We start from the raw sequence: 25349 nt of genomic DNA, 5'->3' as shown, positions 1-25349 counted from the left end.
ACCCCTGCCCCTGCGGAAGGGCCTCTTGAGAACCCGCCCTCCCAGCCACTCTGGGAGTACTGCTGCTTCTCCCGTTCACTGCCTCCCAGGCACCCCACCTCTGGAACCCCGGGCCCCGGGGGCCACACTGGCTGGCTCCCATGTGGCTGCGCAGCTTTGGGCCGTCTCATCTCCTCTCAGACTTTGCCGTGGGTCCCTGGTGCTGTCGCCTGTGGGTTCAGCTCAGGGCCTCACATCTAGGGACATGGAGGGCACCCTGAGGCTGCTAAGGTAGAGGGGCCTGGGCTGGGCAGCGAGGGAGAGAATGGGGGACCAGGATTGTGGGAAGAGGGGAGCGGGGGTTATGGGAGCCTGGCAAAGAGTGAATTGGGAAGGGGCAGGGGGCAGAGGAAGGCTGGGAAGGGGGGAAGGGGCCCCCGCCCGGTGGCCCTCCCCCTGCTCATCCCTGTGGATCACTGCGTCCGTCCGTCCGTCCGTACCCGCCCCTCGGCCTCCCAGGCTTCCTCCCTCCGGTTCCCTTTCGCCTCACGTCTCTCCTCACATTAATCTCTGCGCCCGGCTCACTGCTGACCCAAGCGAAACGGAGTTTGCCTTTTCCCCTCTCCGCAGTTTTCTGTTGGCAAAGCAAAAAGGCTCCAGCGCGCTCTCACCCCCGACCTCCCCGCCCAAGGGGGTCCATTCTGGAAAATGAGACGTCCGCGCCTGGGCCGCCGCGCCCCCAGAAGTGCGCTCAGGGGCGCACGGACTCGTAGGCGCCGCGCAGGCACGCACCGGGAACCTCAGCCTGTGGTCCCAGCACCTGCCCGCCCGGCACACGCGCTCATGTCTGTCCGCGCAATCCTACTCTCTCCCACGCTGTCCACGGGCCCTGCTCCGTGCTGGACGTCAGGGAGCCAGGTAGAGTCTTGCTGCTGCCTCCGCGGACAGCACACGTGTGGGACACTTTGCCAGGTTGCTAAGTCTGCCCCGGTATTCAAGGAGCTTGTGATGAGTTGATGCAACCGCTGCTCAGGGCACATGGCCTGTCTGTGACACAGTGACAACCAGCGATGTGGCTGGGCCAGAACATGGGGGCTAAGCCCGAGACATGAGGTGTGGCCATGTCGCGACGGTGAAGAGGTGCCAGCAGGGAACACAGCGGGGCAGAGAGCACAGGCGAGGACAGCTTGGGGCTTCCCGTGTGGGGACAGGCATGTGGGAAGGGACCACATTCCCTGACAGAGCACAGTGGATGGGCACCAGTAGGCACACATCCATTTTTACACACTCACACCCACACGTGTGCACACCCGTGAACCCGCCTGGGTCAAGGCAACCAAGGCCACTTAGGAAAGATCTTTGCCCTAGCAGGCTCTCATGAGCACAGCCCCCTCGCCAGGGTTGGACAGGCTCCCACCCCCAACACACACAGGGCAGGCAGTGCAGGCCATGACCCACTGGCCAGTGTTGTGGGTTCTGCCAGGCCCAGAGCCGTGCCCCTGGCCTCACCCCCCAGGTCTCCTGGCACAGAAGCCGATTCAGTCTGGGGAGAGGCCGGTGTTTGGGGCAGGGAAGGGGATGGAAGAGGTAGGTCTAGAAGGCTGTGCTTCGCAGGCTGTCTGTGCAGTGGGGAGGGGTATGGTCCTTGAGAAGGGTACCCTCCTGGAAAGGCTGGTGTAAAAAAGTGGGGGCAGGTGGCAGCTCCGGACCCCCCAGCTCTAACCAGGCCCCAGTGCTCTTGGGACCAGAGGGGCTGGAGGAGGTGGGGAGTCACTGCGTTCTCCTGAACAGAATCTGCCAGCCCTGTCATCCGCGATTAGCAGGTAATGGCCTACTTGATGCACAGATTTTTTAATCAAATTAATACGTGCTGAGGTGACCTTGGCTGGTTCTGCTGAGACGGGTCTTCTCCCAGGAGGGGCAGGTAGGTCGTGGGGGGGAGGGGACACACACACCTACTGTATGTCCCTGGCCACACCCACTCGCCCCTGCACTCCCACTCACCCATTCCCACCCCAACCCCCACCCAGGACCCTGGCTAAACGGCAGTCAAGAGAGGTGATGGGCACAGGGGCCAGGTCCTACGGGCTGCTCCTGTCTGGGGAGCCCACAAGAGACAGGGTGTACCCCAGAAGGGAGCAGGGAGGAGGGAAGGCGGGGTCTCGGCCTGCAGGGGGGCGTCCTTTCTCTTGAGTCTGTTGCCCGCCCCGCCCCAAACCCGCTCCTGCGGCTGTTTGAGCGGGCAGCAGCTGCCCCCTGGTGGCCACAGTGACCCCCGACCTGCTCGGCCCCAACCCCAATCTGCCCAGACCTGCCAGCCAACGTCCACTCCAAGTGGCTTCTCCCCCCTCCCTTTGGGCCCAGGTTCGGAGCCGACCTCGAGGGGCTTGGGGCAGTGTGCCCGTCCACGTTCTCTGGGGCTGTGCCCCCCCCCCCCCCCCCCCCCCCCCCGTGTATGCTCCGCCCCGCCCATGAGGGCTCACAGCCCGAGGAGCCCAGCAGTGCCACAGGGCGGGGGAATGCATGGAGCCTGAGGCGGGCAGGGCGGGCTGGGCGCTGGCCCTGGGCCCAGGAGGATGACATGCCTTAAGGTGGGGTCAAGGAGGAGCAGCTGCCCAGACTCCAGGGCAGGGCCGGTATGAGGAGGGGTTGCCGGGGAAACCAGGAAACCGGCAGCAGGTGCAGGGCTGGTGTGAGATCTAGGCTCTGCCGGGACGCAGGGGAGCTGGTCAGGACCAGCAATGGACACGGGAGGACGGAAGCAGAGAGCAGCCCCTGTTCCGTGGACCGGGGGTACAGTAACAGATGCCCCAGGAGGGAACCCTGGCTGGGATCCTCTCAGGAGGGAAGGCCGTGCTGCGGGCACCCTGGGTTGCTGTGGGAAGGGCTGTCCAGGCTGTGGGGTAGGAGCTTGGCTTGGGGGGGACCCAGCTGAGGGGAGTGTGGGCAGGGGAGGGCGTGTTAGGGGAGGGGAGAAGGCAGGAGACAGGCCAGCTGAGGGACCTTGGAGCCCACTGCTGACCCATCACCCCGCCCTGCCCCAGCTCTCGAAGATGGCTCCTTCAGGCCCTGAGACAAGGGGCTAGACAACCCTCACCCCACCTGGGAAGTGCCTCCTTGGGACAGCGTAGCCCAGAGGCTTCCTCCTGACCCCTGGACTCAGTGTCCAGGGTGAGTGACATTTCTTGTGTGGGGGTCACCCACACTGGTTCCCCACACTGGGCTCAGACACTCCTCATCGGACAGTCTTTAATGGACAGCTCAGGCACTGAGCTGGGTGCAAACTGGCCTGAAGGTCCTCAGTTAGGGGGGGACACCCTGTTCCCAGCCAGCTGGAGACCACACTGGGACCCCGCTGTGTGGGGAGCCCGCCCCTCACTCACTGCCTCCCTGGGGGGTGCCCCTCTGGGTGGAGGGCGAGGCTGGTGCAGCTCAGGGCTGGGGGTCCGGGGGAGCCCGCCCCTCACTCACTGCCTCCCTGGGCACCCAGAGGGCGAGGCTGGTGCAGCTCAGGGCCGGGGGCCCGGGGACAGCCTCGCTCCAGTCTTGCCCCGCTTGGCCTTGCGGCTCCAGCCAAGGAGGGGCCTGGGGCTGGTTCCTGTGGGCGCTGGCGTCTCCCATTCCTTCTGGCTCCTCAGAAGCCCCCGCAGGGCTGCCCGGCGGTCCCCCTGCGGTGGGACAGAGACATGCAGCTGTCAGCAGCCCCGGCTTGGCCTACCTGTGGCCAAACTGGTGAGTGTGACAGGAGGAGGCAGTGGTGTCAGGGGCATGTTGAGGGTTCAGGTGAGGGCAGCCCCACAGCAGGGTCCCCACAGGCAAGCCACACTGGGGTGGGTGGCAGCCCTGGGACAGAGCCCCCAGGGCTGCGGGCCTCGGAGGGGTGGGCTGGGCTTCCTCCAGGCTGGGTGGAGGCCGCAGCACAGGTGGCCGCTGGGAGGGCAGTGCCCTGGAGGCCTGTGCGGGTGTCCGGGGCCTGGTGGGCCGGGGCCTGTGGGGCTCACCGTGCCGGGGGGGGGGGCTCACCGTGCGGGGGGGGGGCTCACCGTGCCGGGGGGGGGCTCACCGTGCCAGGGGGCTCGGCGCTGGGCAGCAGGCTCACCACCTGCAGGCTCACGCCCTCCTCGCCCACACCCTTCAGCTGGGCCACCACCTCTGCGTGCTTCCACCACTTGCAGGGCTGCCCGTTCACAGACACAATGTAGTCACCCTCCTGCAGGCCGGCTGCCTGCGGGGACATGGGGACAGTCTGGCCTGGAGTCCCACGTGGACACCTCCCTCCCTGCTCCTGGCCACAGGCCATCTGCCCTCACCCACGGCACTGGGCGCTGGGCCCTTACCGCAGCGTGGCTCCCAGGAAGGACTGCAGCGATGAGGACGGGCGAGTCTCCCCGCAGGGTGAAGCCAAAGCCATCCTCCCCTCGGGTCACGTGGACGGGACCCACCAGCCGCCAGCGGTTCTTGGCTGAGAACACAGACAGGGGCCCCTGGGGGGCATCACAAGTCAGAGGCCTGGCTGGGCGGCCTCCTTGGCGGAGCCCTGGCCTGTGACACCCCCATCCCCATCTCTACATCCTAGGACGGAACTCAGTGAGCGGCCAGGCAGGGCTGAGTCACCGTCCTGGGCCGGTCTGGGGGCCTCACCCAGGACAGTGAAAACGGGCACGGCGCTCACCAGCCGGTGGAAGATGTCAGCCACCTTCACCCGGGAGAAGCTCGGTGCCCGGACCTCCGGCCTCCGACACGTCTTAGCTGGAAGGGCGAAGGGGAAGGGAGGGCAGGTCTAAGCCCGAGGCTCACGGGCCCCCAGGCCCCCGGGACACAGCAGTGGTTCAGCCGCAGGGGAGTGGGTGACGCTGGTCCCTCCTGGGTATCAGTGGGAGGAACCTCAGGTGGTTCCCCAGGTGGACACACTGTCCCCAGGTAGTGCGGAGCTGCTGGGCCGCTGGCCTGGGGGCGTCTGTCTCCCTGGCCACAGCTCCCCCTGGGGACATGAGTCAGACGCGGGGAGGGGAGCACAGAGCCAGGTGGCTGCAGTGTGGGCGCCCCCCAGGTCCTCCTCCGGGGCTCACGGCTGCACCTGGACTGGCATGCCCAGGGCACCCCCCTCCCCAGGGGGTGTGGCTGCTCACGCTGGATGTCAGGGGCCTCGATGGCTTCGAAGAAGTCGTCCTCCAGGTCCAGCTCCGAGTACCTGGCCAGCGAGCGCCGCAGCGCCTGGACCAGCACGGCCTGCAGCAGGTCCACCCTGCGCAGGGCGCGGCACACGGCATGCAGCCGCAGTGCCTCCTCCTGCCCCAGGATGGCGCGCTTCAGGTGGGCCTTGCCTACAGGGGACGTGGCCGGCCCGTTCATGTGACTCACAGCCCGCCTGGCCCTTCCAGGCTGCCCCAGCCTTCCAACCCCGGCTGCAACCTGAGGAGCACTCACCCTGGGGGTCAGTCCAGGAGGGGCAGCCAGGGGTGAACGGCTGGGCTCGGGAGGTGCCCCTTCCTGCAGGGGCCCCTGCTCTGGGTGTCACCCACCAAGCTGGGGGCATCCAGGAGGTGGGTTGGCTACCCCACCCACCGGCTTTGGGACCCCAGGCCTGCCCAGAAGGGGCGGTTTGTGCATGATGGTGTGGGGCGGGCCGCTCAGCCTCCCCACCAAGGGCCCCAACACCCTCCCACACGGCCTCACCGAGCTTCCTGAGCCCCTCACGCTCCTGTGGCAGCGCAGGGCAGCCGGGCTCTGACGGTGCCTGGGGCCCGAGGAAGACCTGCTCTGGGGCCAGGAGCTCCAACTCGGCCGCTGCGGGGTCAGAGAGGGCCGTGAGCCCTTCCGGGCCGGGGCCTCTGCCAGCACACAGGCACTCGGGGCGGGGCACTCACGGGAGCCGTCACAGAGGGCCATGGCCGCGTGGAAGTGGGCCAGGGCGTGGAAGTGCTCTGCCTTGACATGCACCAGCGTGGTCCAGGCGAAGGGCACGTAGTCTTGGACCGGGGGCTGGGCCATGGTCTGGTGCACCTGCTTGTACTCGGCTGCCACCTGTCGGGGCGCAAGGCAGGGCAGTGGGGACTCCGGAGGGACCTCAGGACACACCCAGCCAGGCCCCGCCCAGCAGCCTCAGCACCTGCTTCTCCCCAGCCTGGGGCCTGGCCGCCACCCGTCCTGGCCAAAGTCCTAGCAGCCCTGCACCTCTTCCCAGGCTGAGCCCAGCTCAGGGTCTGCTGTGTCCCCCAGTTCCTGCTGTGACTGGTGCTGTCCCCAAGGCAAGGCCTCTGGACCTTGGGTCCTGACTAGCCCCACAGAAACCACAACACCGGCTTTGGGAACCAACAGGAGACACAGACACTGCACACAGCTGGGATACTGACCTCCCTGGCCCCAGCCCAGCACCTGCTCCAGGCCCTCCTGCCCACCGAGCCACGGCAGCTTGGCCAGGTCCAGACTAGGGTGCTCAGGGGGCTTGTCCAGGCCTCCCTCGGGACAGGGGCGGCCTGCCCTCACCTGGGCAGCCTCCTGAGCCAGACGCAGCTGGGCCGCGCAGTCGTGGGAGGCGGCAGGCGCTGGCAGCAGGAGACCCTCGAAGACACACTCCTGGGCCTGGGCGGTCATGAGTTGCTCCAGCATGGAGAGCGAGGCCGGGCTCATGTCAGGACTCGGTGCGTGGGAGAACTTCTCCCTCAGGAAGCTGAAGGCCCCTGCAGAGGGGATGCCCACACCAGCATGACAGGGTCACCTCACGCCCCTCAGCCCTGGCTCAAACAGCACCCCTGCACCCAACACAGGGGCTGCAGGCTTAGCTCCTTATGCTGAGGGGCCGACCCAGCCAGCCCCTAGCTCCCCAGCTCCGGCCCCAGAGAACAGTGGCCCCTGGCACACGCAGACACATGCGTGTCTGGCACACGGCACCCGGCACACGCAGACACAGGCGCCCCGCCCATGGCGGGGGGTCAGGGGCGGGGCTGCCCTCACCAGCAGCGCTCTGAAAGGCCTCCACTGCCTGGCTGGTGCCCTCGGGGCAGGAGCGGTCCTGGCGAGCCCCGATCTGGGTGTGGAGGGCTCCGATGTTGAAGAGCACGCTGCCCTTCTCGAAGGCCAGGGCCCTCTGCTGGGCCGGAAGCCCGGTGAGCGAGTCGTACCTGCAGGGTGAGGTCAGCCTGGGTGGAGCTCCATGGCCACAGCCCGGAGGACTCAGAAATGGGGTGCAGGCAGGGGGGGCCCCGGGCACCCCACTCAGCCCTACCAGTGGGTGCAGGCAGGGGGGGCCCCGGGCACCCCGCTCAGCCCTACCAGTGGGTGCAGGCAGGGGGGGCCCCGGGGCACCCCGCTCAGCCCTACCAGTGGGTGCAGGCAGGGGGGGCCCCGGGCACCCCGCTCAGCCCTACCAGTGGGTGCAGGCAGGGGGGGCCCCGGGCACCCCGCTCAGCCCTACCAGTGGGTGCAGGCAGGGGGGGCCCCGGGCACCCCGCTCAGCCCTACCAGTGGAAGAGCAGCCCCAGGCTCCGAGCAGGGGACACAAAGCGTGCATCCAGCAGGCACAGCTGGCTGTAGTAGGCCATGAGCAGCTCCAGGCCCGCCTCGTTCCGGCTGGGAGTCCGCATGGCCTGGGGGGCAGAAGCCAGCTGGGCCCCACTGTCCTGGCCCATGCACTGCACGCACGCCACCCTGGGGACCTCCTCGGACATCACAGCCCCGCAGAAGCAGCCAGGGCCATCCTGGGGCACATCTGCTCTTCCGGGGCTGCTCTGGGCCGTGCCTGCTGCCCCAGGAGACTATGGAGGGGACACGGGAGGGACAGGCAGGGTCCCTGGGGAGGGGACAGACATGGAACAGCCCTTCTCGAAGGGCACAGAGCCCTCTGTATGTCGGGGTGTGCTGGCGTGCATACAAGCCCACGGTGTGCCTGTGACTCCACTGCCCCTGGAGCTGCCCCAAGGTGGGGACTCCTGCGGTTAAACATCTACACTGAGCTCCACTCGCTGTCCCTGAGTCTCAGCCACAAACTGGGTCGGCCCGTCTCCGGCGGGGTGAGCCCACTCACCTGCCGCAGGTCGGCTAGCTCTTTGATCTCTGCCTCGTAGGAGGTGGCATCCTCTCCAAAGTGCCCAGAGATCAGCTCCTGGTGGGGGAGAGGGGGAGGCAGGCACTGGCCTTCCCTGGAGTCTCCAGGCCCAGCGTGGGGGAGACTCCCGGCGGGGGAGGCCCCGGCCCTGGAGAAGGGCTGGCGTGGGGAACCCCCCATCACAGCAGCCGTGGGCCCAGAGACTTTGTGCTTGTTCTACTTGAATCCCCTCATTGGTCCCTGTGTGGCAGGTACTGCGTGCCACTTGACAGGTGAGGACACAGGTCCCTTCCCGCTGGGCCTGTGGGCAATAGCCAAGTGGTCCCAGGCGGCAGCTCCTGAGAGCCCGAGGACCTGGGGAACCAGCGAGTTTTCCAAACACGGGCTCTGCCTGCAGGGTGCAGCCCCAGCTGGGGGGACCCTCAGAGCGAGAGTCGGGAGACCCCGTGGCCATCCTGGGGCTTCTAGCAGGACGACCAGCTCTGCCACACCCATCCTACATGCGGGTCAGACCCCTCCTCCCTCAGGGCCCCCCGCTGCCTCATCTGTGTAATGAGATGGCTGGACCAGGAAGCCTCCAAGAGCCCGCGCCCCAGACCTCAAGGCAGGGCCCCGTTCCCCAGGCCCCAGGGTTCACAGGTCAGCACTCACCTTCAGGGCTGCAGACCAGTCCAGCTCCTTGGTCTCCTTCAGCCCCAGGGGAATCATGGGGACAGCGATACCTTCACTAGAACCAGAAGCACAGAGTCCAGACTCTAAAGCTGGACCCCACTGTCCCCGGAAGCCATGGCGCTCCTGCTCTACACGACACACATCCTCTCCCCAACTCTGAGACACACCCTCGCACACGCCACCCGCATACCCGCACACGCCACCTGCACACCCCACCCGCACACCTGCACACGTGTGCACACCACCCGCACACGCCACCCGCACACACGTGCACGCACACGCCACCCGCACACGCGTGCACGCACACGCCACCCGCACACGCGTGCACGCACCTGCCGGGCCCGTCCGCGTCCACGCTGCAGTTGAGCTCCTCCAGCTCCTCCTTCAGCAGCTGCAGGCTGGAGTTGACGTAGCTCAGCTCCAGGGCCACTGTCTCCCTGACCCGGGTGTTGCTGGTGGCTCTGAGGAGGCCAGGCTAAGGTGAAGCGGCAGCCACGGAGGTGGGCACATGCCCTGGGCCATGCTACATCGCCCGCCTGGCCTGAGCTCTGGAGCCCGCTTCCAGGGGGCAGCAGTGGGGTCTAGGGCCCATGAGATGCTCTCCCCCTTCTCCTGCGTCCCCTGCAGCCCACGCAGAGTCCTATCCATGTGTGCATGTCCTGCCTCTGGCCCAGGACTCCCAGGGTACAGCCGCCCTCTGCCTTGCCCTGCCCCTGAACGCAGCCTGGGCCCTTTGCAGACACTCCAAACCCACTTCCCACTGGCCACGGTCACCTGCTCATGCATCTCTTTTTCCGATCTGACCAGAGCAGGCACTGCCTGGGTCACTGCCTTACCCTCATTGCCCAGTGGGGGCCTGGCCCTCAGGGGCCCTCCGGGGGCAGTGTTACTGCCCTCTGGAGGGTGGCCGGTGGCCGGGGCTCACCTGTAGAGGTTCTCAGCGCCGGTTCGCATCCGTAGCTCCTTGTTGATCTGCTGGTGGATACGGGCCCGGCGGTTCTGCAGGCGGCTGCGCAGGGTCTGCACTGGGGTCTCGCAGCCCTGCAGGGAGGCCACAGGTCACATGTCACAGGTCACAGGCCAGCTGCCTCTGTCAGCAGCTCACAAATGCCCGGCACCCCTGAGGGTGGGCCAGGGGTCTCCTGCCCGTGGGGAAGGGGTTGAGCCTGCCTGCCTGGCTGGGGTAGATGAGCGGGAAGCCTGGGTAGGTGGCAGTGCCAGGAAGAAGGGCCGTGGGCCAGGGGAGACACGGTGGGTGTGGGACGCAGCAGTGTGATCGGGCTCTGGGTCTCAGCCCAGCCTGGATGCCCAGTAGGCTCTGGGAGTCCTGGGTAGGAGGCAGCCAACCCCTCACACTCACCCTTCTGCACTTTGGTATTTCACCTACGTTGCCCCCACAGCCTGCCCCGCCCACACAATTATTCCCGCACACCCCCAGGCGGGCAGTAGGAGGTCCGGGGGCAATGCTGACTCCAAGCCTGCGAGCTGTTGAAGGCTGGCCCCTGGGCCCACCCCTCTGTGTGGCAGTTGGCCCGCGCTGACCCTGTTACTGGGCTCCGTCCCAGCTGGCTGATGACTCGTGAGGACCCTCTGACAAGGGCCCAAACCACAGGTCCAGGGTCACTAAGCTCACAGACCTCGCTGCCCACAGCTCCTCCCCGCGGACAGGCAATCCTGGAACGTCCGCTGGTGTTTCGGCCCCAGGTGAGGAGCCTCGAGGCTCTTAAAGCAGCCCCGTGCGAGCTCCTCGCCACGGCAACACTGCTTACGGGGCGACACTCAACGTAGGGCGTGGGGAGTGGGACCCTGAAGCGTTTTCAGGCCCTGGCAGGACCCACCAGCAGCTGCCGTGGCCACCATGCCTCCTCCTAGCTATGTGGGCACTTCTTGTTCTGGTCAGTCACCAGCCCAGGAATCAGGAAAGACTCCCCAGAATTGCCTTCCCTGGTCAGTGTCCACTGAACCTCAGGACAGAGCGGGGGATGAGGACACAGGGCCTCGCAGGACACTGCCCCAAGGGCATGGACAGGAGGAAGGTTTCATTCACGCAGCGCTAACCTCAGCCTCCCTGCTGTGTCTGCTGTCTTCCATGTATCTGAGAAGCATGGCTTCTTTTCCTCGGTATGACCCCCACTGTCACATACAAGGCAGTTTCAGACCCTCTGGGGGCTCTAGCACTTGAAGGGGGCTCCCTAAAAACAGCCTCACACCCTCCCATAGAAAAGGCTGCTGGTGCATAGCCATCTTGGCTTATGGCCCAACATGTTCAGACTCCAGTATTCAATCAGGGAAGACTTCTTGTAGAAGGAGGCATTCTTCTGGGACTTGAAGGGCAGGAGGCTGCCAAGGGGTCCTTAGATAACCGGAGAGAGGGGATATGTCCCCCACTGGACACCAGGAGAAAGAACGGTGGTGGTGGACGACTCCCGCTGTGGGACCCTGGGCAAGCCCTCAGGTAAGGGCTGGTCTCAGGGTGGCTCCAGACAGAAACAAGATGGGACATGGCTCTCTTCTCTCACTCTGCTGGGCGAATGTCTGTCTTCCCATTGGCCTGCGCCTCTTCTCCACAGCGCCCCACGCCCACCCTGTGCAGGAGGAGGCCTGAGCATCTGGGGACTAAGCTGCATCTTTCTCCTCCCAAAGGTCTGAGTGCAATACTCCAGCAGGTTCTCAGCACTCTGGGTGAGCAGCCATGGTCATCTGCCTGGGTGGGGGGGGGTGTTGAGCTGGGCAGGGGCTGCGGGCTCAGCAGGGCTGCCCTCCCAATCATGGTTCATTTGGTCTCCAGTGTTGAGTGCTCCTGCAGAGACGTGTTGGTAGGGGAACCCCAGCCATGGAGCCAGGTCCCCTCTGAGCTCTGCAGCACCCCCTGTGGCCTCGATCTCAATGCTCGCCCCAGGCCAGGCTGGGTGCAGTGACCTTGGTGGGAGATGTGAGAGCAGGCGAGCAACCGAGGCCTGGTCTTCCCTGCTAGACAGACCCAAACGCCCTGCTCAACTTGTCGCCCACACTGAGTGAAGCCGGGCCTGGTGGTGAGGGGAGGCCCGCAGGGAGGGCACAGGGGCCGAGAAGTCAGCATCTACCCCATCTGGAAACCCAGCTGGGTGGAAAGGAGTGGGGAATGGAGAAGTGCCCCCCCACACACACACACACTCTCTGCTACAGCCCTGACAGGACAGACCTAGAGGCTCTGGCTGCCCGGAAGCCCGAGGCCTATGGCCCCCAGCAGCCCAGAAGGAAACGGCATGGGCGGAGGCCAGATGGGGAAAATTAGGAGACCGTTAGCCAGCTCAGGCCAGGAACAAACAGCCCGAAACAGCCCCACACCCTCCACGGGCTCTGCCTGCCTCCACCGGTTCCCAGGGAGAGGCCTCCGTGTCTGGCAGACCAGCTTCCTCCTCTCGGAGCCCTTGATTCTGCTGCTGACATCACCAACCTCAGAGACCCCATTCTCTCCCTCCCCTGCATAGACAGGACTGGGTGCCCCAAGAGGGAGGAAGCCCAGCACCCCCACCTCTGCTGCCCCAAGAGGGAGGAAGCCCAGCACCCCCACCTCTGCTACCCCAAGAGGGAGAAAGCCCAGCACCCCCACCCTCTACCTCTGCTGCCCCTCCAAACACTGTTGGGGGGACAGAAGCCAGTGGGCACTGTGCCAGGACGTGGTGGCTGCAGCCACACACACACACAAGACGGATCACAGACTGGGCGACTCAGGGCAGCCGAGTGCCCCCCTCCGATGTTCACTGGGCACTGGTGGTTCTCGGACACCTTCAGACAGGCCCCACTCCCTGAGCCCCTTCTAACTCAACTGCTCTTCAGTGGGCACGTACCTGGTGCCGGTGAGCTCCCGCTGGACACCAGCTCTCGTTAATTTTGGGGCAGAGACACTGCCCACACTGGTCTACAGGGGCTCCAGACCCAGGTGTACCTTTCACAGGAATGGCTAACTGGACCTGTCCCGACTCTGAGCATTAAAACTGGTATAGGGACTAGCCTCAGTCCAGCCTGGCGTCAGGGGTCAGGTTAGACTTTCCAGGTGGCAAGAAATACCAGAGCAACAGAACAGAAGAGACTGTGAGTGTGTAGAGTGTCACTCAGGGTTGAGCAGGGCTGGGGTCCACACCACACCCCCACCAGGTCCCAGCCTGGGGTCTCCTTGTCCCCCACCAGGTCCCAGCCTGGGGTCTCCTTGTCCCCCACCAGGTCCCAGCCTGGGGTCTCCTTGTCCCCCACCAGGTCCCAGCCTGGGGTCCACACCACACACCCACCAGGTCCCAGCCTGGGGTCTCCTTGTCCCCCACCAGGTCCCAGCCTGGGGTCCACACCACACACCCACCAGGTCCCAGCCTGGGGTCTCCTTGTCCCCCACCAGGTCCCAGCCTGGGGTCTCCTTGTCCCCCACCAGGTCCCAGCCTGGGGTCCACACCACACACACACCAGGTCCCAGCCTGGGGTCTCCTTGTCCCCCACCAGGTCCCAGCCTGGGGTCTCCTTGTCCCCCACCAGGTCCCAGCCTGGGGTCCACACCACACACCCACCAGGTCCCAGCCTGGGGTCTCCTTGTCCCCCACCAGGTCCCAGCCTGGGGTCTCCTTGTCCCCCACCAGGTCCCAGCCTGGGGTCTCCTTGTCCCCCACCAGGTCCCAGCCTGGGGTCTCCTTGTCCCCCACCAGGTCCCAGCCTGGGGTCTCCTTGTCCCCCACCAGGTCCCAGCCTGGGGTCTCCTTGTCAGGACACTCTGACTGCTGGGTATCCCAGAGAGAAGGCTGGGAAGTTTCGGCCCCCTTTCCAGGAGGGCAGTTGGGCAGAGAGCCTGAAAGTGCTGCCCACTGAGCCCTCTGGAACATCTTGTGTGAGCAGTCTCCCAAACACTCCATCCAGGGTGCCCTCTCCAAAGGCCACCTGCAGGCCTGTCTGCACTGCAAGGAAGTGAGTTCACAGAGGGCAGGTGACAGGCCTCCTCTCTCCCCAGTGCTCAGGCTGCGGTACTACTGACCAATGCTGTCCCCTCCGAGGGGTCTGGTCACCATCACATGACCAGTAACCTGGAGCCCATGACCCATCTGACACTCTTCTACTCCTCCCTGGAAGGTCTGGGCCGCAGGCACACGGAACAGAGAGCCCGGGGTGCACTGTGCCATCTGACATGGGAGAGAGAAGAGGAGCAAAGCACCATCGCAGGTACAGGTGCCACCGCTGCTTTGTGGCACCAGACTGAATGACCTTGGGGGCATGGGTGCCTAACTCTTGGTATGAACACTGGGGCAGCCTCGAGGTGACCCCAAGGGGATTCTCAGCTTCTGTGCTGCAGATTGAGGCAGCCAAAGCACCCTCTCTTTCCCAGACACAGAGCCGGCAGATCTCCACCCCCACGGCCCTTCCAGAGCAGAGCTTCCCCCCTACTGCTGGAAACGGTCCACAGACCACAGTCAGCACTCCAGGGTTAGGGACTTCACAAGGTGGAGGGTGTGCGAGGAAATGACGCAAGGACAAACTCCCCAGCCCTGAAATCCTCCAGTCATTTCATGTACCTAGGAGTGTTCAGCGGCCTGTAGCTCAAAGTTTCATCAGATACGGAGGTGAGTGCCCAGGGCAAGGCTAGACAGCTCTCGGGAGAGGGAGGTTTTAGGGAAGGCGGAATGACAAGTGCAAGAACATACCCGCGGGCCCTCGACGTCACAGACCAGAACCCAACACCTGCCAGAGAAGGGAGGGAGCCCAGTGCGTCGAGAAAACGCTTAGCTGGAATTGCGCTACCCCATTCCGGAGTCGCACAGGGCGGGCCTCTTGCCTCTTCCCTGCATGTGACCCCGAACAGGCAAAAGAAGAGCCAGCCTAGGCGGGCATCGCGGGCTCTGACCCTCCTCCGGGCCTCAGTTTCCCCAGCGGGACGCCCAACTTGCCTCTTGGAGCGAGCGAGGTATGGGAGACGGCCGCCGGGGAGTCTTGCATTGCCCTCAGAAAGATGAAGCAGCGCAAGACGCGCAGCCTCGTGCCCGCTCGCTCCGGGCGCCCTCCTCCCGGCAGGTCCCCCGGCCCCGCGGGCGCGCCCACCTTGCGGACGCTGCCGGCCGCCTGCAGCCGGGTGCTCTCCTCGCTGGCGCCCGGGCCGTCTCGCCTCTCTTCGGGAATCATCGCCGCCCGCTGCTCAGGCCGCGCCCGCCTGGAACCCGAGGCCCGCGCAGGTCGCTCCGGGGCGCCGCGCCGGGTCCCGCACCTTCCCCTCCTCCAGGGTGGCGGGCCCCGCGGGCAGGAGGGGCGTGGCACCCCGCGCGGAGCGTGCGAAACTTGCCGCCGCCCAATTGGCGACCGCAGCGGCTTCGACGGACAGGAGCACCGACCAACCAGAGAGCGAGAAAGGTGGTGGCTCCGCCGTCGAGGTCCGCCCATCCACCAGCGGAGTCCCGGGGGAATGCGGTCACCCCTGGCAACCGCCCGGCCCGACGCCGAGCCACAGACACGGGGCACGCATTGCGCATGCGCCGGCGGCCGCTGGGTGAGAGACAAGGTTAGCGGCAAGAGAAAAAAAACACAAAAAACCCAAAACGTGAAACTCGCGAACTGTGCCAGTCCCGACCGCCTCCGCGAGTCTCCCGGCGCCGCTTCCGTGCAGAGTCCACGTTTACCGTGCAGTTCTGTCCCGTCCCCGGCAACAGGGACCCTCCAAGGGGCTCGTCCAAAAATGTTCAAAATGAGGTTTTAACGGTTTTGAAGGAGTAGGCTCTGGCCTGGCCCCACCCCGGGTGGGCGGGTTCCGTCTGCACGGTCCGCCGTCCTGCCCCCCCAGAACCTGCCACTCGAACCTGCTTCCAGAATCATTTGATGTCTAGAACCTCTTCAGAACCGACTGTACAACTGGCCTGCTTCCAGAATTGGATTCTTCCCTGAACCTACGCTCCCTGCAAGGTGCCCCAGCCACGCGCCGCCACCCGGGGCTTCTCCTGTCTTCCTGGTGACTCTGGAACCAACTTCCATTTCCTGTGGGCTCATCTCACCTAAGAACACACACCCTTTGTCGGGCAGGAACACCAGAGTAGAAGCAGAAGCTAATCTTTGATCAGATTCCTCTAAAGTTCCACCCTGGCTCATCCTAACCGCTCCCACCCCCACCCCACTGCTGGGCCTGGGTGCTGAGCCCGGGCTGGTTCTCCTGCCACGTGCGCACCTGATTCTGCCTTGCCCCAGAGCTAAATCCTGTAAGCTAAGCTCCTCTGCTTTGCCTGGCCACAACAAAACATGACGGTTTTATAACTCCAGGAAACAGAAAGAGCTGTGCAGGAAGTAAAAAGTAATGACAGAGTATTACCTGACTGAGCTGTGTATTTCTTTTTCATTGCCATAATAATGTAATCGAGGCGTGTCCTGACATCCCGACCCCAGGACCTATATACTTCATAGTCTATTACGTGAGTCTGTTAGGAAGAGGTGAGGGGGAGAAAAGTGGAAGATGCTGAACCTTCATCCCCTTAAGGCTAAGTCAACAGATGAGGCCTGAATTAGAAAGTTAAATTCCAGAAGCAGAAGCATGTTGTTCAGAGTCATGGAATTCAATGCCAAGTCATCAGCTCGGGAGTTATTAAAGGGGTTGCTCCTGGTGAGGGATGGTAGGGCCCTGGGGGAGGCAGTTGTTTTGTTAAGCAGGTCTTATGAAACTATGTACCTTCCATAGCAGTGGATCCCAGAACTTGTTTTTTAAAGAGAAGATGTCCAGAAATTGACCACAAAAAAAAAGACACAAAATAAAACATAACCATTTGGAAGTGAAAAGATATTTCTAAATAAGGTTTGAATGAAAAGAAAGTTAAAAGAAAACCACATTATATAATAAGATTACATATAATTAACAATATATACATAACATTATGTGTGTATGGAATGAGCCAAAGGAAATTCTATAAACTCAGATGGGTTTGTTGCTAAAATATATATATATAATAAAGTAACCAAATCAAAAGAAAGCAGTAGGAGGAAATTACTAAAGATTAAAAGCTAACAGCCACATAGCAGAAAAGTTGAGTGTTTGGGGAAATAAAAAAAGGTTGAAAAACCCTCAAGGGGCTCAATAGGGAAAAAAAGAGTTTATCTGAGCTCGGATACACCTCTGCCCGCACAAGGCTGGGATTCAATGTGGTGGCTCAGCCGGGCCAGTGAGGTGTTTGTGGTTTCCCCAGACCCACACTCAGAGGGAGAGGCTGGGGGCATCCATGCCCGGCCTGCCACGTGACCTCAGCCTCGCAGTGGAGACATGGCTACTCCTCTGCTGGATGTGTTCTGTGTTCCAGGGAGGAGAAGAGGAAAGCAAACGCCTACAGATGCCCTCTGAATTTTGCCACACGGCCACAAGTGATTGGTGGCAGGGGAGGCAGGAATGTGTTCTTCCAGCTGGCACGGTCGCTGTGCTCGACACTGTGGGCGTTCTGTCTGTCAGGAGAACAACGAGAATGGATCTGGATTGGCCACGAGGAGCGGTGGCCTTGGAGCAAAACGACAGACAGGAAAGGCAAAGGGAGAACTGAGCCTGGGAGGGAGGTAGATGGTGCACACTGTAAGAGAACACTGTGAAAATGCGCTAGAAGACCCAGAGAAAAGAGGTGATTCTGTACCCAACGTAAATGCTTGAAGTGGACCCAAGGAAAGGAAGAGACTGGGGGTTATCCATTGTGCAGGGAGGGAGTCTTTCTTACCCACAGGAGCAGACGCTCTCTCTAGGCTGGTCCAGCGACTCCAGCCTGTGAAAGGGACAGCACAGCCCACCGAGCTAAAATGCCAGAATCTAATGAGAGGCCACATGTCCTTCACTGTGGATCCGTTTCACCCACACCATCAAGCTCTGGCCCTGCTGGTAGCCCAGCCCTGCCTACGTTGCCCTGTCCCCGTCATTGCAGAGTTCCCGTCTCCGCCTTTTCCGTGAAGGCACGAGCTCCAGGGAAGTAGGGCTGGTCTCCGCTCCAGAAGGGGTAGACCCCTGGTCGGCAAACTGCGGCTCGCGAGCCACGTGTGGCTCTTTGGCCCCTTGAGTGTGGCTCTTCCACAAAATACCATGTGCGGGTGCTACCTCGATAAGGAATGTACCTACCTATGTAGTTTAAGTTTAAAAAATTTGGCTCTCAGAAGAAATTTCAATCGTTGTGCTGTTGATCTTTGGCTCTGTTGACTAATGAGTTTGCTGACCACTAGTATAGACCAGTGGTGACAGCCAAAGTGTGATGAAACTATGTATGTGGGGGTACTGCATGTCAGGGGCAGGGATGTGGAATGGCCTATGATGGCAGGCACACCTGCAAAGCCACTGTCCAGCCTCAGACGTCAGTGGGACACCACCATCGGCAGTAGTCGCCTTTGTCTCTGTTTGTTTGCCAGTGGTTCATCTACACCAGTGGTCCCCAACCCCCGGGCCACGGACCGGGCCATTTGGTACCGGTCTGGTACCAAAGGTTGGGGACCACTGGTCTAGACAGAGGACTGTGGAGAGAGCAGCCAATTCTACAACCCCCCAGGCCTGGGTTTGGCCACTTTGAAGACTACCTCTTCCTGGGGGGGGTGCTAAAGAACTTGGATTTCATTCATGCCTCTGGGATCAATCCTAAATGTCGGCAGACTTGGTGAAAAGCAGTGGCACTTCACGTTGTCAGCTCCTCAGTCCCGAGTCTCCCCATTAGGTGAAAGCACTGACTGCCTGCAGTCACGTTTTTCTCAGAAGGAGGCGCAGGACTGGGGCCCCGCCCGACTTTCCCTTCGCACTTGTCTGCTCACCCCGGCGGCCCGCTCAGACCGGAAGTTCTGGAAGGCGCCTAGACTGAGAGGGGACACGGTGTAAATTGAAAAACAAATAACCACAAGTATGAAGAGAGCATGATAGAGAGCCGCGTGCACGCCGCCTGTCTGTGAGGGATGGAGGAGCGGCCGCCCAGGACCGCGGAAGCCTTAATCAATGGTGGTAATAGCAGGCCATGCATCAGCCCGGGGAGAGGAAGCAACAGAACGTGAGAAATGAATTGTTTGTAAATACAATCAACAATTCCGTGTTTGTGAGAAAGCCATTCATCACTCGGAAACCACCTCTGGTGAAAGATGCACCTGGCTTCCCGGTGAGACGGGGCCATTAATCCCACCCAAGTCACGGGGCGCTCGGGGCTGTGGAAAGTCCCAGAGAACAGACACACCTATTTGTTCTTATTTGAAGACAAGTTGACAGTCATCCGAAGGGTGGGGGGATTGCCCCCAGGAGCATGGCCTCGCAGTGGGAACAATATAAGAAGCCCGCTCGGGGAATGGCTTGAAGCCCCTTCTGCCAGGGCTGGGCGGCCCTGCGTACCCACCACACTCTGGAACCTTCCCAGGTCATGTCTGTGCTCTCCACCCTGCCACACACTCTGGAACCTTCCCAGGTCCTGTCTGTGCTCTCCACCCTGCCACACACTCTGGAACCTTCCCAGGTCCTGTCTGTGCTCTCCACCCTGCCACACACTCTGGAACCTTCCCAGGTCATGTCTGTGCTCTCCACCCTGCCACACACCACGGCATAAAGACGGGTCTCATCACGGGCTGACACGTGTTCCAGCACCGAGGCCTCCCTACGCTCTGGGCACCTCCCGCTGCTGAAGGACCACCTCGGGCTGGGAGAGGTAGGCTGCTCTGGAGGGCAGAGGCCAGGAGCCCCGCTGAGGCTGCAGACAGAGACATGTGGGCGTGGGGGGTGTGGACAAAGGGCTGTTTTCACGGTTTACAAAAACCCATCCACGTCTGGGGAGTTCTGCTCTAGGGAGAGTAAAGAACGGGCATGTCCCTTGGGTGTGGGGTCAGGGGAGGGCCGTTCTGTGGCCTTTAACAGAGCTGCGAACAGTCTGACCACAGTAAGAGAAGGCAGGGGAATGCGACACAGGCAGGGCATACGTGGGGTTGGGATGGTGCACCCCCCCAGTGAACTGTTTCTGGGTGTTGGTGGTATTGGCAGCAAGGCCACTACTCAGAGTAGCCTAGGCGGGGGTGCTGGAGGCCCCAGGAGGGATGGAGGAAGATGAACCAAGGCCTGGGGGTGGGGCTTCCTGGTCAGCTTTCTAGAGGGGTCTGTGGCTGCTCAGAAGGTGGAGGGCTGAGTTTCACCAGGGTTTACAGGGGTGAGAGGGAACTTTAAAGAAGGATTGTGCCCCCTCGATAGCCTGTGACATACACAAGGAAAAAACTTCATCCCAAGCCCTTATTCATTTGTGACCTAATAATCCAGGAAGCTTCAGCTTCTGGATGGAGATGACTCCGCTGTCGCTACTGAAAACCTTGTTGTCCCACTGTTTTGGACATAATTTACAAAATATTTGTAAATTTGACACCTGCCCAGCCAGTCCACTGACGACAAGGCTCTTGCCCCAAATCTGGGACCACCTCTACAATGTAGCGACCCTCAAAAATATATATCATCAGAAAATATGCATCATTTATTTACCAAGCAAAAAAAGGGGGCATTATTCAGTGGAACCAAAGCTTCCTTCTCCCTGAAAACCCGTTTCTATTTTCCACGTATGACTAATTTTTAATCTCAGTGACTGAGCGGTAATGCCATTGTCACTGATGCTGACAATGGGGTTTTTTAAGAAGCATATGATAGATGTTGCCTTCACGGTGTCCTTTTTTGGTTATTGTTCCTGTGGCGTTCTGAATAAAATGAGTTCAGCCTCCTTGCGGCTCTAGTAAATCGGGGCGCAATTGTAGATTAGATGCCATCTTTATGCAAAGCGGCCGCCGCACGTACTGGGAGGCCGTCTACCCGACAGAAGGCTGCTGCTGTCTGGCCATTATTCACCAAAGCAGGAAAACAGCTATTTACCTAACGTCCATTTGTTAAGAAGGCAGGAAAATGGCATCTTTAATAACTTCAAACAAAGGCACTAGAACTTATAAAACAAGGCAAACTGTAAAAGTAAGGGGAAAGTGTGTAACTGCCTCCTGTTTCCCCGAGTGTATGCTTTTAGGCAGATTTCCTGTCCTGAGATGGGGCTTCAGGGTCAGAGGACAGCCCCACCCACGCATCCATGCAAATCCTCTGTTCCTGCCTCCCACCATCTCCCTGCCAACTCCCACTGGACAGAGGCACTGAGCTCCCCACAGACCTCCCTGCCCGAGGCCGTCCTGCCCACTGAGGCCAAGTTATCTCTAAAAAGCAATGGAAGCATGTCGGTGTCTTACCTAACCTGACAGAACTCCCCAGTGCCTGCACGATGACACCCACGCCCCACTGGGCCTTCCCACAGCACCCCCGTGCCTCCCGCCACAGGGGCACACATGCACACAGGTGGACGCACAGACTCAAGCCAGTGCTCTCAGTGCTCTGCCCACATCTCCTCCGGCACTGCCTGCCGCCATGCACTCCAATTCCTCCTGCGGGCACCTGCAGCTGACCTCCCCAGAGGGCTTCTTGCAGTGCCCAGATGTGCTGACTTGTGCCTGAGGCTCGCTGGAAATGCTGGGGTGTTGGTGGCCCTGAACCAGCCCCAGCCAACGACCAGCAGGAGGCTGTAAATGGAGACCGGATCTAACTCACTCTGGAGGTGCATTCTTCGTTCTCCCGGAGGCCCCAAGATGAGGCGAGCCCCCAGCACAAACCGGTTCCTCACCACACCTGGGACTGGACTCTCGTGCTTCACCTCCCCACTCCCCTTCCTGTGCTTCCTGAGCCCGCCCCCCAAATAAAATATTCGCATGAAGGCTCTGCTTCTGAGGGAACGCAACCTTAGACACTCACACACACGGGCCACCCACAGCTCGGTCCCAGCCATGTGCTTGCTGTGTCCTTGTCCACAGGTGTGAGCCTGGTGTCCACAATCCACTCTACCTCTGGCCAAAATCAACTCAACTTTCAAGGTTCAGCTTGCATATCACTTCCTCTGACTCCCCAAACACAGTGGCCCCGATGTGCGTGCAACCCCCCCCACGTTTGGGCTGCTCCCCGATCTCACTGCAGCACACACTGGATTTCCCTCGCACCCCAGCCCCCAGCGCAGGTCCGCCCTTCGGGGTGCATAAAACGCTCACACATGTACTGCCAGCTGTAACAGCACACATTCAACAGTTTAGGTGAGTTTCTCTCAAACTTCCAGCTAATGTTCAAATAGCAAAAAGCATGGCGTCCCTATTTTTTCTTTTTCTTTTTTTGTATTTTTCTGAAGCTGGAAACTGGGAGAGACAGTCAGACTCCCGCATGCGCCCAACCGGGATCCACCCGGCACGCCCACCAGAGGGCTACGCTCTGCCCACCAGGGGGCGATGCTCTGCCCCTCCGGGGCGTCACTCTGCTGCAACCAGAGCCACTCTAGCGCCTGGGGCAGAGGCCAAGGAGCCATCCCCAGCGCCCGGGCCATCTTTGCTCCAATGGAGCCTTGGCTGCAGGAGGGGAAGAGAGAGACAGAGAGGAAGGAGGGGGGGGGTGGAGAAGTAAATGGGCGCTTCTCCTATGTGCCCTGGCCGGGAATCGAACCCGGGTCCCCCGCACGCCAGGCCGAGGCTCTACCGCTGAGCCAACTGGCCTATTTTTTCTTTTTTTTTTTTAGCAAGAGAGAGAGAGGGACAGACAGACAGGAAGGGAGAGAGATGAGAAGCATCATTTTCATTACGGCTCCTTAGTTCATTGATTGCTTTCTCATATGTGCCTTGACCAGGGGGCTCCAGCTGAGCCAGTGAACCCTTGCTCAAGCCAGCGACCCTGGGATTCAAGCCAGCAACCATGGGGTCACGTCTGTGATACCACGTTCAAGCCAGCAACCTCAGGGTTTTGAACCTGTGTCTTCAGTGTCCCAAGCTGACGCTCTATCCACTGTGCCACCGCCTGGTCAGGCATACTTTTTACATTTTTTAGGTGAGAGGAGTGGAGATAGGGAGGGAAACTCCTACATGCACCCCCCCCACCGGGATCCACCCAGCAATTCCCATCTGGGGCTGATGCTCTAATCAACGGAAGTATCCTCAGTGCCTCCGCCCAGGCTGGAACCAATCAAGCCAGGGGCTACAGAGGGTAAGAGGAAAAGGAGGAGAGGGAGGGGAAGACAAGCAGATGGTCACTTCTCATGTGTGCCCTGACCCAGACGTCAGCATGCCCAGAGCATGTATCCACTGAGCCAACCAGCCAAGGCCAATGTCCTTATTTTTTGAGGACACTGAAGTCCCGTGAGCTTTAACAGTCGAAAGCCACGGAGCCCAGTGTCTGAGGGCATGGGCGACGCTGGTGCTTGGCTCATCCCAGGGTGGCGGGCCCAGCTAGCTGCTAACCACGTGAGCAGAGACACTGGTGACCCTGTAGATGCTGCAGGCCCCGCCCCTGGCCATCCCCCCACCTCTTCATGACCACATATGCGCATGCGCCACCCTGCCTGCCTTCCCTGCGGCCCCTGCGGCAGCGTCTTCCACGTGCTGGCACGGCACGTGAAGCGGCTGCGCATGCGTAGACCTGGTCGCAGGCGTCAGTGGTGGTGTCATCACCGGCTTCGGTGCGGTCGTTTGGTGGGTCCCAGGGACGCGTGAGGAGCTGTGGAGGAGGTGGACCGGGTCCTGAGGGTGCAGGGGTGAGTGCAGGACAGGTGGGCTGCGAATGGGGCCCTGGCGTTCCCCTCGGTGACCCGGTTCTCCTTGGTGAACCCCTTCTGCTCGGTGTCCCCGGGGGTGCTCCCGGTGTGTCCCCTCAGCACCTGGTGTCGCCGTCCCCTCAGGGTGCGCCCTACTCCTTCCATGTCCCCCCTTCTGCACGACTCTCCGTGGCCCCTGGGGGCTCCTATGGACACCCCCCGCTCCCCAAGGCTTCCTGCCCTGGAACCGAACCCCTGACTCTCCGAGTCCCCGCCAGACCTGGCTGGGTTTTGCAGCCCGAGTTCGCGCCTGCCTTCTGCCTCCATGTCACCTGGCAAGGGCTCGTCGCGTCACAGCTCGAGTGCGCAGCTCTTGTTTGAGTTTCACTTGGTCGGACGCCTGTAAAGCTGTGTGTAGCCCTCGGAATGGGCAGACGGGCTATTTCCAGCCTGTGCCCGCATTCGGAGTGTTGACGGGTATTATTTAATGAGGACGTGAGAAACCTGGGAAGCTGTTCAGACCCACTAATTAAGCTTCTTGGAGAAACGAATTACATACAGTGGGGTCAGAGTGACGGGACCAGGGTTAGAACTCAGAGCTCCCAGCCTCGGCGGTTCTCCGGGCTGGGGGGTTGGTGGTCGCTGTGTTGCTGTGTGGACTCTGGCGGCCGGACCTCCAGCTGCAGGCAGGACGGGCCACGAGAGCTGTCCCTGCCACGTGGTCAGGCTCTCCACACCCGCTGCCGCCTTGTGTGCCCTCTCACAGTTGGAGGCCACACCACTGCAGCTACAGAAGAGGCGATGGGAGGTGGTCAGGTGCCCGGTTTGCACCAGTTCTCAGAGAAGGATGCGGTTGCCCTCGAGAGGTAACATTTCTTTGGGGAAGAGGTCGCCTTTGCGGGGTGCTTGGTGACTTCTGTTAATGGGCTCAGCTCCTGTCCCGGCCGAGTCTGACTGTCGCATCCTCACACTAGCGGAAGACGGGTAGCGCTGTGCGCAGGCAGACAGCAGCACAGGAAGCCTCCAGCGGGAGTGTGGTATCAGCCGGGGGTGGATGGAGGGGGTCTTATTGCTTCTCTAGAGTTTGACCTGTTGCATTGGCTTTGCATTTCCTTGAGAGTCAATTAAAATATTTTTTAAAAGATTTTACCGGCCCTGGCCGGTTGGCTCAGTGGTAGAGCGTCGGCCTGGTGTGCAGAAGTCCCGGGTTTGATTCCCGGCCAGGGCACACAGGAGAGGCACCCATCTGCTTCTCCACCCCTCCCCCTCTCCTTCCTCTCTGTCTCTCTCTTCCCCTCCCGCAGCGAGGATCCATTGGAGCAAGGATGGCCTGGGCGCTGGGGATGGCTCCTTGGCCTCTGCTCCAGGCGCTGGAGTGGCTCTGGTCGCAACAGAGTGACCCCTCTGAGGGGCAGAGCATCACCCCCTGGTGGGCGTGCCGGGTGGATCCCGGTCGGGCGCATGCGGGAGTCTGTCTGTCTCTCCCCGTTTCCAGCTTCAGAAAAAAAAAAAAAAGATTTTACCGACTGATTTTAGAGAGAGAAAGGGAGGAGGAGGAACAGGAGCATCAACTCATAGTTGCTTCTCACATGTGCCCTGACTGGACAAGCCCAGGGTTTTGAACCAGCAACCTCAGTGGTCTAGGTTGACACTTTACCCACTGCGCCACCACAGGTCAAGCAAATATATATACGTGTGTGTGTGTATATATACATGTATATATACATATATATTGTATATATTTGTTATTAAAAGGAGAGAGAGAATACTGAGCAGATAAAGCTAGAAAACTGAAAAAAAATAAAAAAATGTAGTGACCAAACCAAAGAATTCAGGGAAGAAGTGGGAAAAACCAGATTTGAATCTTTTAGGAGTTGTGATGTTTCATTTTTAAACCCACTGTTTTCAGCATGTTCCATTCTTCACTTTTTTTTTCTTTTTTTTTTTTAAAGATAATCTCTTTCGACCTATCTATTGGGTAAGGCAAACTTCCACTTACTAAACACCTGTTCTTCTAGATTCTTTTTTTTTTTTTTTAATTTTTTATTTATTTATTCATTTTAGAAAGGAGAGAGAGAGGAGAGAGACAGAGAGAGAAAGGAGGG

At 61.0% G+C, this 25349-nt stretch overlaps 1 protein-coding gene across 3 annotated transcripts in view; it reads right to left on the bottom strand.

Moving 5' to 3' along the window:
* Nucleotides 1-2470: 2470 nt before the first annotated feature.
* RHPN1 (rhophilin Rho GTPase binding protein 1) overlaps nt 2471-25349 on the bottom strand; it is a 50719-nt gene continuing 27840 nt past the window's right edge. For 2 of the 3 annotated variants that reach the window (XM_066379624.1, XM_066379623.1), the window contains exons 3-16: nt 9621-9736; nt 9028-9156; nt 8675-8750; nt 8003-8080; nt 7441-7565; nt 6934-7100; nt 6466-6659; nt 5847-6003; nt 5656-5766; nt 5109-5303; nt 4652-4728; nt 4317-4463; nt 4043-4204; nt 2471-3647 (exon numbers count right to left, since the gene is read on the bottom strand). In XM_066379624.1, coding sequence (XP_066235721.1) covers nt 3489-3647; nt 4043-4204; nt 4317-4463; nt 4652-4728; nt 5109-5303; nt 5656-5766; nt 5847-6003; nt 6466-6659; nt 6934-7100; nt 7441-7565; nt 8003-8080; nt 8675-8750; nt 9028-9156; nt 9621-9649 — 1806 coding nt within the window. In that variant the 5' untranslated portion in view covers nt 9650-9736 and the 3' untranslated portion in view covers nt 2471-3488. Of the gene's footprint in view, nt 3648-4042; nt 4205-4316; nt 4464-4651; nt 4729-5108; nt 5304-5655; nt 5767-5846; nt 6004-6465; nt 6660-6933; nt 7101-7440; nt 7566-8002; nt 8081-8674; nt 8751-9027; nt 9157-9620; nt 9737-14749; nt 15953-25349 lie in introns of those variants that run through there. The other variant, XM_066379622.1, reaches the window with a different exon arrangement.

The sequence above is a fragment of the Saccopteryx leptura genome, chromosome 3 (assembly GCF_036850995.1).
Source record: "Saccopteryx leptura isolate mSacLep1 chromosome 3, mSacLep1_pri_phased_curated, whole genome shotgun sequence".
Lineage (NCBI taxonomy): Eukaryota > Metazoa > Chordata > Mammalia > Chiroptera > Emballonuridae > Saccopteryx > Saccopteryx leptura.
Note: the sequence above shows the minus strand (reverse complement) of the source record. Positions and strands in the feature narration are given on the sequence as shown.